The 16,824-nt window shown below is 37.6% G+C and overlaps 1 protein-coding gene across 3 annotated transcripts in view; it reads right to left on the reverse strand.

Moving 5' to 3' along the window:
* Nucleotides 1-2,364: 2,364 nt before the first annotated feature.
* The window catches only part of sema3d (sema domain, immunoglobulin domain (Ig), short basic domain, secreted, (semaphorin) 3D), a 51,814-nt gene continuing 37,354 nt past the window's right edge, over nucleotides 2,365-16,824 (reverse strand). The window contains exons 14-18 of one of the 3 annotated variants that reach the window (XM_073853757.1): nucleotides 16,737-16,778; nucleotides 15,077-15,231; nucleotides 12,762-12,826; nucleotides 12,453-12,589; nucleotides 2,365-4,127 (exon numbers count right to left, since the gene is read on the reverse strand). In XM_073853757.1, coding sequence (XP_073709858.1) covers nucleotides 3,756-4,127; nucleotides 12,453-12,589; nucleotides 12,762-12,826; nucleotides 15,077-15,231; nucleotides 16,737-16,778 — 771 coding nt within the window. In that variant the 3' untranslated portion in view covers nucleotides 2,365-3,755. Of the gene's footprint in view, nucleotides 4,128-12,452; nucleotides 12,590-12,761; nucleotides 12,827-15,076; nucleotides 15,235-16,736; nucleotides 16,779-16,824 lie in introns of all 3 variants that reach the window. The other 2 variants (XM_073853756.1, XM_055174286.2) reach the window with 2 other exon arrangements.

Here is a 16,824-nt window from a genome sequence, read left to right on the forward strand (position 1 = left end):
GATAAACTTGCACGATAAACTTGCTCAATGTTTGTTTACAGCCGCCGCCATTACCTCACGTGTTGCTCATGAAAGCAGTCGGCTTGTTCGACTCCATGCGGCGCCGCAAAGATCGACAGCCGGGCGACGTCAAACTACCGCGAGAGCGATCCGCGAAATCATATGGAAGAGTTTGCTTTTAAATCGCTCTCGCGAAACTCCGACGTCACTCGGCTGCCGGTTCTTGTGGCGCCGCATTAAGTCGAACAAGCCTATTAACTTATGTGTGCATATGCGAGTGATCCTGTGTTTAATAAACGTGCTGTGCGGAGATATATGCTTAGACGCAACTAAATAAGGATTGTACTGTTTGCAGTCGCGTATTTTATAAGAATACCAAAAACCGCGTCGATTTCCTGACTCGCGTGTTTGTGCATGCGTTTCCCATCGCGTGAACTGTTTGACGGAAGACAAAGAAAACACTCGCGTCTGGAGATAGTGACACACATACGCAAGTAAATAAGGATTGTACTGTTTTCAATCGCGTATTTTATAAGAATACCAAAAACCGCGTCGAGTTTCCTGACTCGCGTGTTTGTTTATGTGTGTTCTCCTCGCGTGAAATGTTTGACGGAAGAACAATGAAAACACTCGCGTCTGGAGATACTGACACACATACGCAAGTAAATAAGGATTTAGATGTCATGTTTTGGTGCAATCGGATGAAACAACAAGGAATGGAGAGACTGGGTTGTGGACTGGATTACGTATCCATTGACTGCAGGAGGCACAAGTTATGCATATGGATGTCTCTGCTCATTCACTTCAATGGCGCGGGGGCGTGGCGATCTCTTCTCATTACAGATAATCAGGTAACATTAGAAAGACGGTCCCTCTCCTACTTCTCATACAGTTTACACCGAATGACAATATATGTTTTCGATCTCACTTACATCATTTAAAAGCTGACATTCCAAGCATTATGTAGACATTTATCTTTTGTTTATATGACATGTATTCGTGAAGATACAGTTAATTTTCTGACGCGTTTCTGAAATGACTTCACTGAGGGAGAGAGAACAAAACGCGCATCATGTTTATTTTCTTAATTTTGCGAAAAGCACAACATTCTGTTTTTATTGGGAGTGGACAGAAAAAAAACTAGACACTTTAACGTTTTAAATGATGTATAAATCATATATGTATGTCCAAAATCAGCAGAGTTATCTAAGTCTCTTTACGGAGTGATTGAAAAATAAAGAGTTGGCGGCGCCCGCGCCGCAGCCGACCCCAGAGTGTTAAAGAAGTCTTTGGTGTCCCCAAAGTTTTAGCTCAAAATACCCCACAAATAATTTATTATAAAATGTTAAAATTGCCACTTAGGTGTGAGCAAAAATGTGCCGTTTTGGGTGTGTCCTTTAAAATGCAAATGAGCTGATGAAATGCAAGCACTGATCACAATGATGGAGGTTTGTTGTAATTGAAACTCAATTGTGCTGTCAATTATATTTTCTCTTTCTCTCTGCACTAAATGGCAGTGCTGTGGTTGGATAGTGCAGATTAAGGGGCGGTTCTATTGTAATTGGCCTTGCTACCTACCTCACAAAACAGACAAAATCTGAACGACCTAATTTTTCACATTCTTGCGAAGAATGGTTTACCCAAACAAAGTTACTGGGTTGCTCTTTTTCACATTTTCTAGGTTGAAAGAAGCACTGGGGACCCAATTATAGCACTTAAACATGGAAAAGGTTAGATTTTAATGCCATGACCCCTTTAAAGGAAAACTACACTTTCATAAAAAAATATTCTGATAATTGACTCACCCCCATGTCATGTCATCTTTCTTTGTCGACAAAAAATAAAGTTTTTTTTTTAGGAAAACATTCCAGGATTTTTCTCCATATAATGAACTTTAGTGGACCTCAACAGTTTACAGTTTCAATGCAGTTTAAAATTGCACTTTCAGTGCAGCTTCAAAGGGCTCTAAACGATCCCAACTGAGGCATAAGGGTCTTATCTAGCAAAACAATCATCATTTGAACAAAAAAGACATAAACATCTTGGATGACAATGAGACAAACAGATCCAGTTCCGGTAAATGTGAAAGTCGGCACACCTCTGATCTACTGGCTGTTCTTCAACGTGATGTCCAGCCGATGCCTGACCAATGACCACCGGCAGAACCCGCTTAATCTCCGCTTAATCTCCTTATCCGTTTCAATGTATATATATATATATATATATATATATATATATATATATATATATATATATATATATATATATATATATATATATATATATATTATATATATATTATTTATATATTATATATATATATATATATATATATATATATTTATTTATTTATATATATATCCCAAGAGTTTTTCCCTCCTAGGACTTTTTTACTTCCCGGGCTAAAAATCTGGGGTTTTTTTTCTCCTAGGGGTTTTTTCAACCCGGGGAGGCAGCCTTCTTGGGCTTAACTTCTATACGTGATTTATAGCCGCAGCAAATTTAGCTGCTTGTGCTATCGTGTATTATGTTGTGCTATCTGTCGATTTTCTGTGCTTTTCACTGCATCTATTATGTAAAGCTGCTTTGATACAATTACCAAATTGTGAAAAGCACTATATAAATAAAATTGAATTGAATTAAATTGAATGACACTGGGGTGAGTAAATTATCGGGATTTTTTTTATAAAAGTGGAGTAATCCTTTAAACACATTAAAGCAACACCAAAGAGTTTTTTTTACCTTAAAATAACGTTTCCAAAAAAGTTTCAGTCGTTCATCCACTCGAAACAGGGTGAACGGCACTTTCACATTCGCTTTGCAGCCCTCTAGCGGCCAAAACCGCACTAAAGAAGTTTCTGTAGTTCGAGTGAAAACTACAAAAACTTGCTTTACGGCAGACCTACAGTCCAATCAGAGCCAGCTATGCTGCAGTATTTACGACAGTGGTAATGGACAATTACGCTTCTAACCTGTAGGGGGAGCAAAGAGCAAAAACTCTTTAGTGTTGCTTTAAAAAACATGTTTCCTGATAAGGAAATACCCTGAGGATGAATGTTTGTTGGGAATTGTACCCATGTTGCATTGTTTTTGAAATCTTTATCCCTGACAACGTCTGTAGTCCCATGTAGCAACCTATTAGCGACCACCCTTTTAAAGACTTGTTAAAGCTTTAAAAATCGTGAGTGGTGGTGTGCTTATAAAATGTCACAAAATAAAATAATGTAGTGAAATAAAAGGTGAAAATATATTGGTCTTGTGTTAAAATCTTATTTAAGGCGTTTAACCAAAACCCCATTCAAAAACTCTCGGGTTTTTGCTACAAAAGTACGTCATCCCTGCGGCACTCTATTTATGATAGATATTTTCTGATCTGATATTTTAGTAACACAATTAAATATTAACATAATTTATTTAAAAGGTTAAAAGTATTGATAAATATTGATGAAGTGACCCTAAACTTTTGATCGGTAGTGTATATTTTTGGAGCTTAGATAAACCTCTAGATTCTGACACATTTCATACAGCAGTCAAGTTGACTTGCGGTCACGTGTGCTTTATTCGCCCAAAGCTTAATTTGTAAACTGTTAATGTATATTTTCGCTATAGGAATTTGTATATTTTATACCCAGGCTGTTCAGGCAGAGGACAGTATGTCTCTTTGTATTTGTATCCACATGGGCGGTGTGACCCATCTAACCTCACAACCGAATCAAACACTGACCATCCTGTGTTAGATAAGCAATGATACCTCCCTACTGGTGGCGCCTATTCCTGCTTTTGCGATACTCCTGGGCGTGTTTCCATTTGCCCTTTTGCTTTTGCTTCTTCTCTCTGTGCCAGAGCGTCTCACAGTACTCATCTATAGAGCGGGCTGAGCCGCTCAACACGCTCAAGTAGTCCTTATAACGCTGCCGAGGTTCGGCTGGGTTTTCTGACGATCCATGGAAAGTGGCCGAGGGTCCGTGAACGTGCCCCCGGTCCAGGACGTGAAGAGAGACCTGGAGAAGCGTACGGGTGAAGCTGTGTTCCTGGGAGGTGCAGAAGTACGAACCTGCATCGCTGTGCTGGAGCCAACGAATCAGCAAACCCCGCTCCGTAACAATCACACGTTCGTCTGGTTTGATCTGCAACGACATGCACATCACATAGTCATTTTTTCACAAATGCTATAAATGAATCACAGTGCAGGTAGCACCAAATGCAGAAGTCATGTGTCACTTGATGGGGTTTTCCTCATAAATCATTCACTCCAAAAGCACCGCAAAGCCCAAGAGGCCAAAGTGAGACTCTCTCAAGGTCAGAGATCGAGCTTTAACCTTTGTGCTCTGCTTCCTCTTGACCTCACATTATGCCATTTGATCATTAGTCTTATTAGACAAATTAGACTACATGTTAATGCTAACAAGAGACGGAGCTGGACAAGTGTTAAAGGTGGTGACATTCCCCTCACAGGGTTAAATTTAAACTAAAAATGTGTTTAATGATCTAATACATATTCAAAATGTGCCTTTCGGGTAACCTCCGGCATAGGAAGTCTGAGGTTTCTCATTGCCTGTCATAGTAATATAAACTATTTAAGATACCGTCCTGTGGGTCCCTTTATATGTCCGTCAATGTCAGAAGGTAAAGCCATAAATAAAAGTGAGTCAGTGCTAATATATCTATCAGTTTTTTCCGCCTATATTTTCCCCCAATATCACTTTTACGATCTCTTCACCCTTCTTCCTTCCGTTCCTCTCTGTCTCTACTATCTTCCTTTCCCTTTCATTTTTTGGTTATCTATGTTTTTGTGCCTGCTGATTTCTCATGCTAGTCATGCTGTTGTCGTGGACTAAATCAATACAGCTGTGCTGTACGGAAAGGAGGGGAACGAAGCTTCAAAGCATACCTAACCCCTGTAAAACACACATCCACTGAGACTTACCGCTGCACTGACTTATGCTAATCCATCTGCCACATGAAGATCGCATAAAGGATGCAGAAGAGCACTAAACAGCTATCCTATAAGTACTGTATATATGTAAATTGTTACCTGAAGTCAGAATTAATAGAAGTAAATGGGAAACATTTGAGAGATGACGCTAAAACAAAAGGCAGAAAGCACATGTCATGATGAAACACGTGTGTATCTCATTGAGATGTTATGGTGTGTCTCAGTAAATGTGTGTGTGTATCTCGGCAGTATATCACAGCGTATAACTCCTGCTGAAGGTTTAACTGGGGGGCAGAGGAAACTGGCCTCTGATCACAGACGCAGGTTTAAGCACAGCATTAGTCTTAGTGCCGGGTCAAAGCATTAAAACTACAGGGCCTCTGTCTGTCTGCGGCTCCTTCTTATAGCACAATGTCTGGCTGTGGTTTCTGAGAGAAAAAGGGTCGTCTCATTCATCTAAAATACAAGCTGGCCGAGCAGTGACCCACGATCCGCAAGGAAATTATATTTGGTTATAAAACAAATGGGGAGACATAGAGAGAGAGAGAGACCAGGTACTAATCTTACTCACAATTAAGCCTAATATATTTGGTAATAAGCCTTATACGTGTATAGTCATGTACAGTAAGCGGGTGATTCTCACAAAACCATTGAAACACCACAGCACTAATGATTTTAGCTTTAAAATGTGTAATATAGTAACATTAACTCTTTCACCGCCAGCGTTTTTTAAAAAAGTTGCCAGCCAGCGCTTTTCATGATTTTCATCAAAGTTTAATGCCTTCCAGAAAATGTTATTCTTTAAATATATAAACATACAATATACCAAATGAAAGAACAGACCCTCTGCTTTCAAACAAAAAAAATAAGTTTCATCCTACCTTAAGTGGTTCTTTTGTAATCAGCTTTTGAATATGGGTAGGTTTCTGCAAAATCACCAAATTTTGAGCAAAAAGCTGAGATAATTCAATTTTTGTGACGGACTTTTCATAGAGATCCCATTCAGAGCGATCTTTAAAACAGACACGGACATGCAGCCGCTTACCATAGGGCAATTCTTCCGGGTTTAAAAAGTTGCGGAAGGTGGATAATATCGGTATTGCGGAAAGACAGAAAATCTTGTCATTGGCGGGGAAGCGTTTTCTCTTAATTGACGAGATATCTCGTCAATGGCGGTGAAAGAGTTAAAAAGCATCAGAATTAACACAATACTGTGTTCTACCTTGCACAATGTGTGATTTCAACATAAGAATTTATAATTGTAAATTTTATCTCATTTTCTGCTGAAATTCTCATTACCGCAATGTGTCTGGCTGTGTTTGAACATGCATTATGTTGTAATTTAATCAAATTAACACAAAAATATTAAGAAAAAAAATAAATGGATGTTTTGCTAGACTACTTTAGATGACAGAAAAAATATTTACTGAATATTCATGTATAATAATAATAAAGAAAAATTGGGAAAATGATGTGTCCATGCCTGATGTTCTCATCCTCCGCAACACTTTTTGAGAACAGTTTAAGCACACATACAGAATTTTAATTTAATTTAAATTTAATTTGATTTTGAGTGACCAAGCACATGGACCAGTTACTTCAAGATGGCTACCAGGTAAGATAATTTTTTTACAGTTACTTTGAAATATTGTCTTGTCAGAATGCTTACACAACATTTTGATTATCATTACCGCAACAGATGCTTATTAAATCTAAATTTAATTAATAGAAGCATAATACTTTGATTTTAAATGCATGTGCAGAATCTCCAAATTATGTTCTTTCAGGTTTGTCATGTCATTTTGAAAATATGTCAGTGTTGATGTTTTCTGACTGTTGCGGTAATGAGATTTTTTAGGACAAATTTTTTAAATTATGTTACAAAAAGTGTTAAATGATAAGTAAAAGTTTTTAAATTAATGTTCCCATTTACTCCAGACTTTGTTTTTCAATGTCTGGTGGGAAAAAAAGTAAATTTAAGCAATTTTTACATTTTCATGCTTGACATTTTTAAAACCAAGTTTTCGTGAGAATCACCCAAGCGCGTAAACATTTTCATTTAATTGGTGCGAAATCTGACTGGCACCGGTAGATTTCTGCCTATAAACACAATTTTATGTTGCATGTAAATCCCTTTTCCTGGCTTTCTCATAGTTTTGTTCATGTGTGCATGTCTCCAATTGTTACAGATAAACGTCACAAACAGAAAATCAATGCAATATTAAAGTCTGCTCTCGACCCTTTCAAAAAGTACACGTTTGTACCTTATTTTCCCACCATTGACGAGTTATCTTGAAAACTTCCCTGCCAATGATGCTTTCCTGATAAATTTTTACAGTAATCTGTATTTCCACTATTATCCACTAGATGGTGCCCAATTTAAAAAAAAACTGAAGCAAATATGAATTTTAATAATTTTAAACTCTGTGTATGTTTTGATACTCGTTCTGAATCTGATCTCTACCAAATTCCTTTACAAATATGCAATTATTTCAGCTTTTTGCTCAAAATTTGGTATTTTGAAGAAACCTACACATTTAATAAAAAGGTTATAAAAAAGAACAAATGAAGAATTTCCTATTTTGTTTGTTTGTTTGAAAGCAGATGGTTTCATTCTTTCATTTGAGATATTTTTATGTTTATATATTTATTGAATAAATTTTTCCCGGAAGGCTTTTTGTGACAAATTTGTAAAAATAAAAAATAAAATGCTGCCACGCAATTAAAAAAAAGACTGGCGGGGAATGAGTTAAGGGTGCATATTAGTACCTCAAAGAAAAAAAATTATTATATAAAAAGTATTTTTTTCTTGTTCTCAGTAAAAATATTTAAAAATTCTTAAATTAAGATGCTTTTTCTTGATGAGCAAAATGAACCAAGAAAATAAGTCTAGTTTTTAGACCCAAAATATCAAATTGAAGTGATTTTGTGCAAAAAACAGGCAAAAAAAATCTCCAAATAGGGTAAGCAAAAAATATTTTCTTAAACACTAAATAAAAAAATAATTTTTTTACCCCATTGGCAGATTTTTTGCTTGTTTTATGCACAAAATCACTTAAATTTGATATTTTGGATCTAAAAACTAGACTTATTTTCTTGGTAAAGCATCTTAATTTAAGAATTTTTAGATATTTTTACTGAAAAAAAAAAAAATAAGAAATTGTTTTCTTGAAAATCATTTTTTTTTTTTGCAGTGTATCAGCAACATTTTCTTGGCAACAGTGTGAAGGTATTTGCAAATGTGTATTATAGGGACAAAACCTTATTTTTGGGGCCAAATTGCTGTGTGGATGTTTTCTGTATCGCCCATGACTTTGTAAATTCTTCTGTCATTTTTAAAACAGTACGTGAACTATTCGTGTAAATGGTATTCTTTCTAATTCACATTCATAGTCCTGTTTCTGTGTCTAATAGAAAGCATTCATTTTTTGTTACTGCAAGCAGATATCTGTGTTAACTTGGTCAAGCATTCCAATAAACATTCACATAAACAAACGCTGTTTTCTCTTTTATCATTTACTGTTGTCTTTTACGAGCCGAAGTGGGGGTGATATTTTAAGATTGCACCACAGGTGTGAGATAGTGTAATGTGTGTGCTGCAGGTGTTTTGAACAGCTGGGCGGCAGGGAGTCTGTCGTTTTGTTCTGTTTGAAGGACAGATAGAAAGAAATAAAGGGACTGAGAAGAAAAGCAAGAAGGAGAACTAAAACAAATGCACAACATGTTTATTTGAGACGTGGGACTTCGGGATATAGTTCTGAAAGCAGGAAACTGCTTTTCGTCTTGAATCTTCCTAGGTGTTTGTGCTGAGGTTCTGACCTTCATGCCTGCCTAAACACGTATAGATACTATCCTCCTGGGATTATTTATTGTAGAGATGGATCAATAAAAGGATATGCTGATCTGCCATTCCAGAGTCAGGCCTTGGCCCCCATCTATTCATCATAGCCGATAAAGACAAGAGTCTCACACACAAACCAAAGGCCTAAGGTTAGAATGACCTCTGTTTCTGCACTGTGAACTTCAGCTGCACACACACAACCATACTTTATGTCAAACGGGCTGCTTTTTACACCCTCAGCACAATATAGTGACCATACAGTAGCATATCAGACACAACAGTAAAACTACTTTCCAGATTGACAGAGTTTGAGAAATGTGTAAATGGGATCTAACCACATTAAGGGTAAAATTAGATATAAAGTCTATTACATAAGAATTTAGGGGTGACTCCAACAATCATTGCCTGTGTCTAAAATAGCTCCCTATACCCTTAGAAAACACCATTTTGGAATCCATTCAGCTGATCTCCGGGTCTGGCGGTACCACTTCTAGCATAGCTTAGCACAATCCATTGAATCTGATTAGACCATTAGCATCGCACTCAAACATAACCAAAGAGTTTTGATATTTTTCCTATTTAAAACTTGACTCTTCTGTAGTTACATCATTTACTAATACTGACGGAAAATTAAAAGTTGCGATTTTCTAGGCCGATATGACTAGGAACTATACTCTTATTCTGGCATAATAATCCCCTTGGTAACTTTCAATAACAGGGAACTATTTTCGGCCGCTGCGTAATATCAATGCGCCTCCTGCAGCCATTGTACGGCAGCAAAGTCCTTTATTATTACGCCGGAAAGAGATTATAGTTCCTAGCCATATCGACCTAAAAAAGCAACTTTTAATTTTCCATCGGTCTTAGTACACGATGTAACTACTGAAGAGTAAAGTTTAAAATAGGAAAAATATTAAAATACTTTGGGTGTTTTGAGTACGATGCATTTGGTCTAATCAGATTCAATGGATTATGCTAAGCTATGCTAAAAGTGGTACCGCCAGACCAGGAGATCGGCTGAATGGATTCCAAAATGGTAAAAATCAAATGTTTAACTCTATGGGAGCTGGAAAATGTCCATATTTTCAAAAAAAGTGACATTATCGAGTGCACATCTTCAATCCCATAATTCACAGCAATAAGGAGAGTACCACTGATCTACAGTCAACGGCTAGCCGCTACACTCTAAAAACAAACGGTGCTATATAGCACCAAAAGTGGTTCTTTGCTCGCAATCACAGAAGAACCGTTTCCAGTGCCACACAGCACCAGTGAAGCACCAGCGAAGCACCCGTGCAGAACCACATAGTGCTCTGTAGAACCATATGTGGTCCTATGACCCCTATTTGGTTCTACACAGGTGATTCACTGGTGCTATATGGCACTAAAACGGTTATTCTATGACCACGAGCAAAGAACCAATCTTGGTGCCACATAGCACCGTTTGTTTTTAGAGTGTACCCCTTCACTGTGGTGTGTGTTGAACTCCCACTTCTCAACACAACATGGCACCAGCAGCACTTCCGGTGCTTAGAGTCCGACTTCACTTTTATTTGTTTTCATTCACTTAATCAAGTGGATGAACTGATGAAGGGAATAGTGAATGAGGGTATGGGGGACACAGTCATTGTTTTTTTATGACCATCTTGCTCTCCTTTATATTTCCATGTTTGTGTTTTCCAAATCTGCTAATTCACAAACCCCAGGCTGTTTTCATAATTACCAACAGCACAGTTTGAGTCCTCCGTGTCAACACGCATTGTTTAGGAATATGATCTTCTGAATTATGCAACATCTATGTTTTCAAAGCACCATGGGGGTTGAGAGTTTCTGGAGGTTATCCAATGACTAAAACCACACTGTTAGGACAGAAAACATGATAATGCACCTATTATGTATATAACACAGACAGTGGTTGATGGTAGATATTAAAAAAACTAGATTGTAAACTAAGAGAGATTTTTAAAATTATAATTTTTGTGTTTTGTACTAAGTCTGCAAGATATATCGACATATCGCAAATGTTTTCGATAACTGAATTATTTTACTACTTCAAACATTAATATATACTCAAAGTTTTAGGTTGAAGCAGATAACAGAATGTGACATATGTATGTTAGTTATATAACTTTCAGTTTTTGTTTACACTAAAGGTCCTTGGGAGTGAAAATGACCCCAGAAATTCATAGTGGTTACAAAAAATACATACATTCTTTTAATGATTAAAAATAATATATTGGAGTTTTATCTATACATTAATAAGTACTTTTGTACCTGTTTACCACTAAATTTCTCAACTACACCATTAGCCTGAATGTATAATATTAATTTTCTATGAAAAATTCACATAGGCCTAAATTATGATCTAAATTTTATTTTAATTGTTTCTAGATATTGATCTAGATATTATGTGTTGAATTCGGCCATCTGCTGGTTAGATAAAAAACATAAAAGACTAACAGTTTAGGAAATAAATCATTTTGACCAGCAGAGGGCCATAGAGACCCATTCATTTCACTGGATGTGGCCAACTGCTCACATCACTACTTTAGTGATACATTTTGCGAATTTATTTATATATAAACATTAGAAAAGACAAAAATAAATGAAAGCAATAAGCCCCAAGAAGCAGTGGGTTACCTGTGCATTTTATAACAGCTAAGGGGCGTTGTTAGTCACGACGCGAAGCGGAGTGCCTAAACCCCCTTACCTGTTATAAAATGCACTGTAACACCACTGCTTTGCAGGGCTTATTGTTTTTATAAAACTGTTACTTCATATGCATAGAAGGATTTCATAAAATAAAACACAAATAAGTTGGTATTAGTACAAATATTAATCTTACGCCAAACAAAGTAGTTTCTCAGAATCTGTGGCTGCAACAGAGCGCAGTTCCCAAGCAACACAGACGCAGCAAAATTCTATAAAAAATGCTCTCTATGTCTGTCCTACCTTTGTGTGTTTAAATATACTTTATAATAATTTAATTGACTTTACAAACTTAAAGCATTATGGTATTGCGTATTGTTTATAGCGCACTATTCAGCAAGTTATAGCATTTTTCTTCAATATTGTGCAGATTTATTATGTACAATGGTATTTTTCATGTACCATGTAAATACAGTAACATGAATTTAAGAGTGTTGGACTATCTGATTTCTTTTTTACTGTTGTGCTGGTAAGAGATGAAGGGGGATTGTCCAAAAATAAATCAGTCAACAAAATTAATAAAAAGGCCCACAATATCTATGATTTTATATATTTTTTGATGGCTTGGTCTTGTCTTTGTCTCGACAGTCTTTGGTCTCATTCTTGTCTTGGCCTTGACCCCTAAAATTCTTGTCTTGGTCTTAACTCACTCTGGTCTTGATCTTGGTTTAGGTGGCCATGACTACAACACTGACAAATCATGCTGGAAATCAGCATCTATCATTTTACATTTACATTTAATCCATTGCAAGCCAATTTCCAAGTGCATTTATTCGCTTACCAAAGCTTGTTTGCAATCTGATTTATTGCTTGCAGTGTTCTTTCAAACAGTTGTTATATTACAGCATTATGGACATGTTAAAAAACATAAAGTCACCATAAATTTGCAAACATCTACTGAAAGGGAGCACAAGAGCGTGCCACACATGCACACGTAACAGTTTAGATGTATGTTAGTGCAAGTACCTCTTGACGGTGGTCTGCTCCTGGCTTCAGTATGAACCAGCGGATTTGGGCCTGCTGGGACTTAGAAACGCACTCAAGAAAAGAGGAGTTACTTTCTACTCCATACAACACCTTCTCCTCAACATTCCTCCCCAATACTGCCGTGAGAGACAGAGAGATAAAGACAGAGAGAGTAGTCAGTGTATCCAATAGGGACGAGGTATTATTTAGGTCCATTAGGTGAAACCCAGAGGACAATGCATCATCTTAAAACAAAGCAGAGATTTAAGTGCTTTTCTGCTATACACACACACACATGTGTATCCTTACCATCTTCAGTGTCCCAGCAATGGCTGGATGGGTCTCCGTGTTTGATGTCCTGTCTTCTGGCCCTCCTGTAAGTGCACATAAAATAGTTAAGACCTATTTTGGACCAATCAGACCCTGAACAGCGTACCCAGGGCCTGCTGACCAAACTATACAAGTACAATGTGTTTATGTGGGAAACTCTGAGACATAAATGACCACGAGCAGTACGATATAGGTTTCAACCTGCTGACTCAACAATCGTTTCACAGCACAAGATTTTTATGAATATTGACATTTAGTCTGTTCCTTCCACAAATATAACATATGACTTCAGAAGACTGGGAGTATAATGCATGAGTTGTATGGACCACAGAAAGCTTTTATGTCGTTTTTAAAGGGACACTCCACTTTTTGTGAAAATAGGCTCATTTTCCAGCTCCCCTAGAGTTAAACATTTGATTTTTACCATTTTGGAATCCAGTCAGCTGATCTCCGGGTCTGGCGGTACCACTTTTAGCATAGCTTAGCATAATCCATTAAATCTGATTAGACCATTAGCATCGCGCTAAAAAATAACCAAAGAGTTTAGAATATTTTTTTCTATTTAAAACTTGACTCTTCTGTAATTACATTGTGTACTAAGACAGACGTAAAATTTAAAGTTGTGAATTTCTAGGCCGATATGGCTAGGAACTATACTCTCATTCTGGCGTAATAATCAAGGACTTTGCTGCCGTAACATGGCTGCAGGAGGCGCAATGATCATAGATATGTATATAAAGGCTAGATGGCTCGTCCGCGCTGCTGGCCAATTGAGTGCAACGTCCGCATTTTGGCGGCCATCTTACGACAGGGCGCTCGCTCACTCGTAGCATTGAGTTTTAATGATGCAGGTACTTTTAAATGACCATAACTTGCTTAATTTTTTACCGATTTTCAAACGGTTTGGTTTGTTATAAACGTCAAAGATGTACCTATGACACTGCATACCTATACTAAAAATAAAAAATAAATTCATGAAACATGTTAAAGCATCCAGAATTATAGCCACGTTAATAACGTTTGTAAAACCCCAAACCGTTTGAAAATCGGTAGAAAATTGAGCAAGTTATGGTCATTTAAAAGTACCTGCACCATTAAACTCAATGTTACGAGTGAGTGAGCGCCCTGTCGTAAGATGGCCGCCAGGTGAAGCTGTTAGGGACTCCGCCTTGAGCCATCTAGCCTTTATATACATATCTATGGCAATGATATTACTAGCGCCTGAAAATAGTCCCCTGTTATTAAAAGTAATCAAGAGGACTATTTTCGGGCAGTGCGTAATATCACTACGCCTGCTGCAGCCATGTTACAGCAGCAAAATCCTTGATTATTATGCCAGTTTGATAGTTCCCAGCCATATCTGCCTAGAAAACCACACCTTTCAACCTTCCATCGGTCTTAGTACACAATGCAACCACAGAAGAGTCAAGTTTTAAACAGGAAAAATATCAAAACTCTTTGGTTACTTTTAGCACAATGCTAATGGTCTAATCAGATTCAATGGATTATGCCAAGCTATGCTAAAAGTGCTACCGCCAAACCCGGAGATCAGCTGACTGGGTTCCAAAACGGTAAAAATCAAATGTTTATCTCTAGGGAAGCTGGAAAATGAGCATATTTTCAAAAAAAGTGGAGTGTCCCTTTAAAGCGTGACAGCTTCATTGTAACTGCACAGATAAGTGCGACTCTAGAGAAGCAAAACACACTCAGCTCTTTCTGTAGTATGACAAACAAACAATGATGAATGTGAAACTCTCACGGCCATCTAACAAATCCTAACTAATCCTCTCTCTCTCCGAGTGTCTCACTGTCCCCCTCTTTCCCTACCGTATCTCTCTCCCTCTCTCTCGGTTGGACTGACCTGGCCTCCTTGCGTCAGTGGCGAACCGGAAAGCCGGGAGAGAAAGGGCAAGAAAACTTCTCTGGCAGCTCACATACATCATCTCAACAACAAAGCAACTTTAATAAATTTGCCTGTCCAGTCCATTCCCACTACGCCCTATGGCAAAGGAAAATCAAATATTTATCATTTTCTCCAATGTGCTGAACTCCAGGAAACAACTCGCCCTGGAGAAGTAGGTCAGTAGGAGGGCATCGCAAAGCTCTCTCTCTTTTAACTTTTGGACACCTTGGAGCATGAAACTGCATGCTGAGCACATCTCAGAGATATAGCAGGACATGTTTGTGTGTGAAGGAAACAAAAAGCAAAAAAATGCTCTCTTGACTCTGTTAATCAATGTCTATCGACATTTTTGGCTTTGTCGGTTTGTGTGTGCTTATTATTTTTGTTTTACCTTTTGGAGGCTGGTATGTATCTGGAGCACTGGGTGCCGTCCCAAGCGCAGTATGGGTCTCTAGCCAAGCAGCATTCAGCACAACCCTGCCCGTAAATATGACACCTGTGCATGGCCACCTGCACCAACCCGTCGCTTCCTCCAACAAACAGCTGCTGCTGCACAAACACACATACACACAAAGTGCTAAACCAGACGCAATGACAAAAAAGTGCTTACTGGAGCGAACTCTCTAATAGAGTTATCAGTAAATGTCGTTGGTTTGCAGTTTCTTTGGTCTTTTTGTCCTCTAAAAACAGCATGTGTACATGTGACTCTATATTACAGAATAATAAAGGTATTGGAAGTATTACAGTATTAGGTTTTGCATTATGCTCCTACACTGGGCTAAATAAGATACAGCAGAATATTGACGTCCTGTCTCTACTCTAATTTCCTCGATTATTAAATATGTGAAAGAACATTTGTCCATAAAACACAAATGAGAAAATGCGAACAAAATTGACCTTTTGGGTTGATTTACAGGGTTCCCACACCTTAGTTAACTTCAAATACAAGGACCTTTTAAGAACTTTCCATGTCCAATATCCTTAAATTCAAGGACTAAATGTGGGGACACATTTTCAAGTGAGAGCAAGGTTACATCGTGTTACCTATTAGGATACATTGTTACAGTTCCCTTTCGAGGGAACTCGCGCTGCGTCACTGCGGTGACACTTTGGGGACGCCTCCAGGGGAAAGTGCTACTGAATGTGTATATCAAATTCAACCAATGGTGAGGCTTAATGACAAAGACAGGGTGACGCAGGAGACAGGAAGTGTATATCTATATGAAATATTGCCAAAGACACATTACATGGACGCAGGAAGTATAGCAAGGGAGACGCAGCGTCTCATTCCCTTCTCAGGGAACAACAGTTACATACGTAACCCGAGACGTTTTCATGTGTCAAACACAACTATGCAAAAAAGCATTTTGGTATGAATCAACATTCGCATACAAAAGATATGAGCTTTTAAAGCGAACAGTTTAGCACGTGTGCTTAAAAAGTTGAGAATTTTTATGATATTTTCCTACACTACACAGGGAATAATATGGATTTCTTTTTTCGGAAAACTTCTTGCATAAAATAGATTCAAAAACTTTCAATGACCTGTATCTATGTATGTATATTTTCAAAAACTTCCCAGGGCCTTGAATTTTTTTCCCCAGATTGACAAACTTTCAAGGATTTTAAAGACCCGTTGGAACCCTAGATTTACCAAACAAATTATCCCATATATGAATAGTCCCTATGGTTGTGAAAGGGAGAAAGGAGGATTTGTGTTAACTGCAATCTTAACGGTGACAATCAGAAAATAATTAGACAAATGGGAATGTGAAGGACAAATGAAAGGAATGGCACAAGAACAAAAGCAACTGAGTTATCGTGAAGCAGATAATGAAAAGCTAAACAAAAGAATCCCTAACACATCAATCCTGAGACGTGTCTTGGGAACCTTCAGATATGCAGTTGCTAAAGCATGATAAATATTCCTGTGAAACCCCAGAAACAAAAACAGCTTGCTGATAAACGCTTGAGCGTTTCTTAAGTAATGGTGTATGCAAAATAGATGCGTTTCTTTGTATTTTCAGGTAACAAAACTTTGAAGCTCTTACCTGCTTTGAGGAGATTTCCATGTTGAGGATAGGCGTTGGGTTCTGAAAGCAAGAAATTAATGTGTGAATGAGTTTATAAATCTGTTTA

Source organism: Misgurnus anguillicaudatus, chromosome 15 (assembly GCF_027580225.2).
Source record: "Misgurnus anguillicaudatus chromosome 15, ASM2758022v2, whole genome shotgun sequence".
NCBI lineage: Eukaryota > Metazoa > Chordata > Actinopteri > Cypriniformes > Cobitidae > Misgurnus > Misgurnus anguillicaudatus.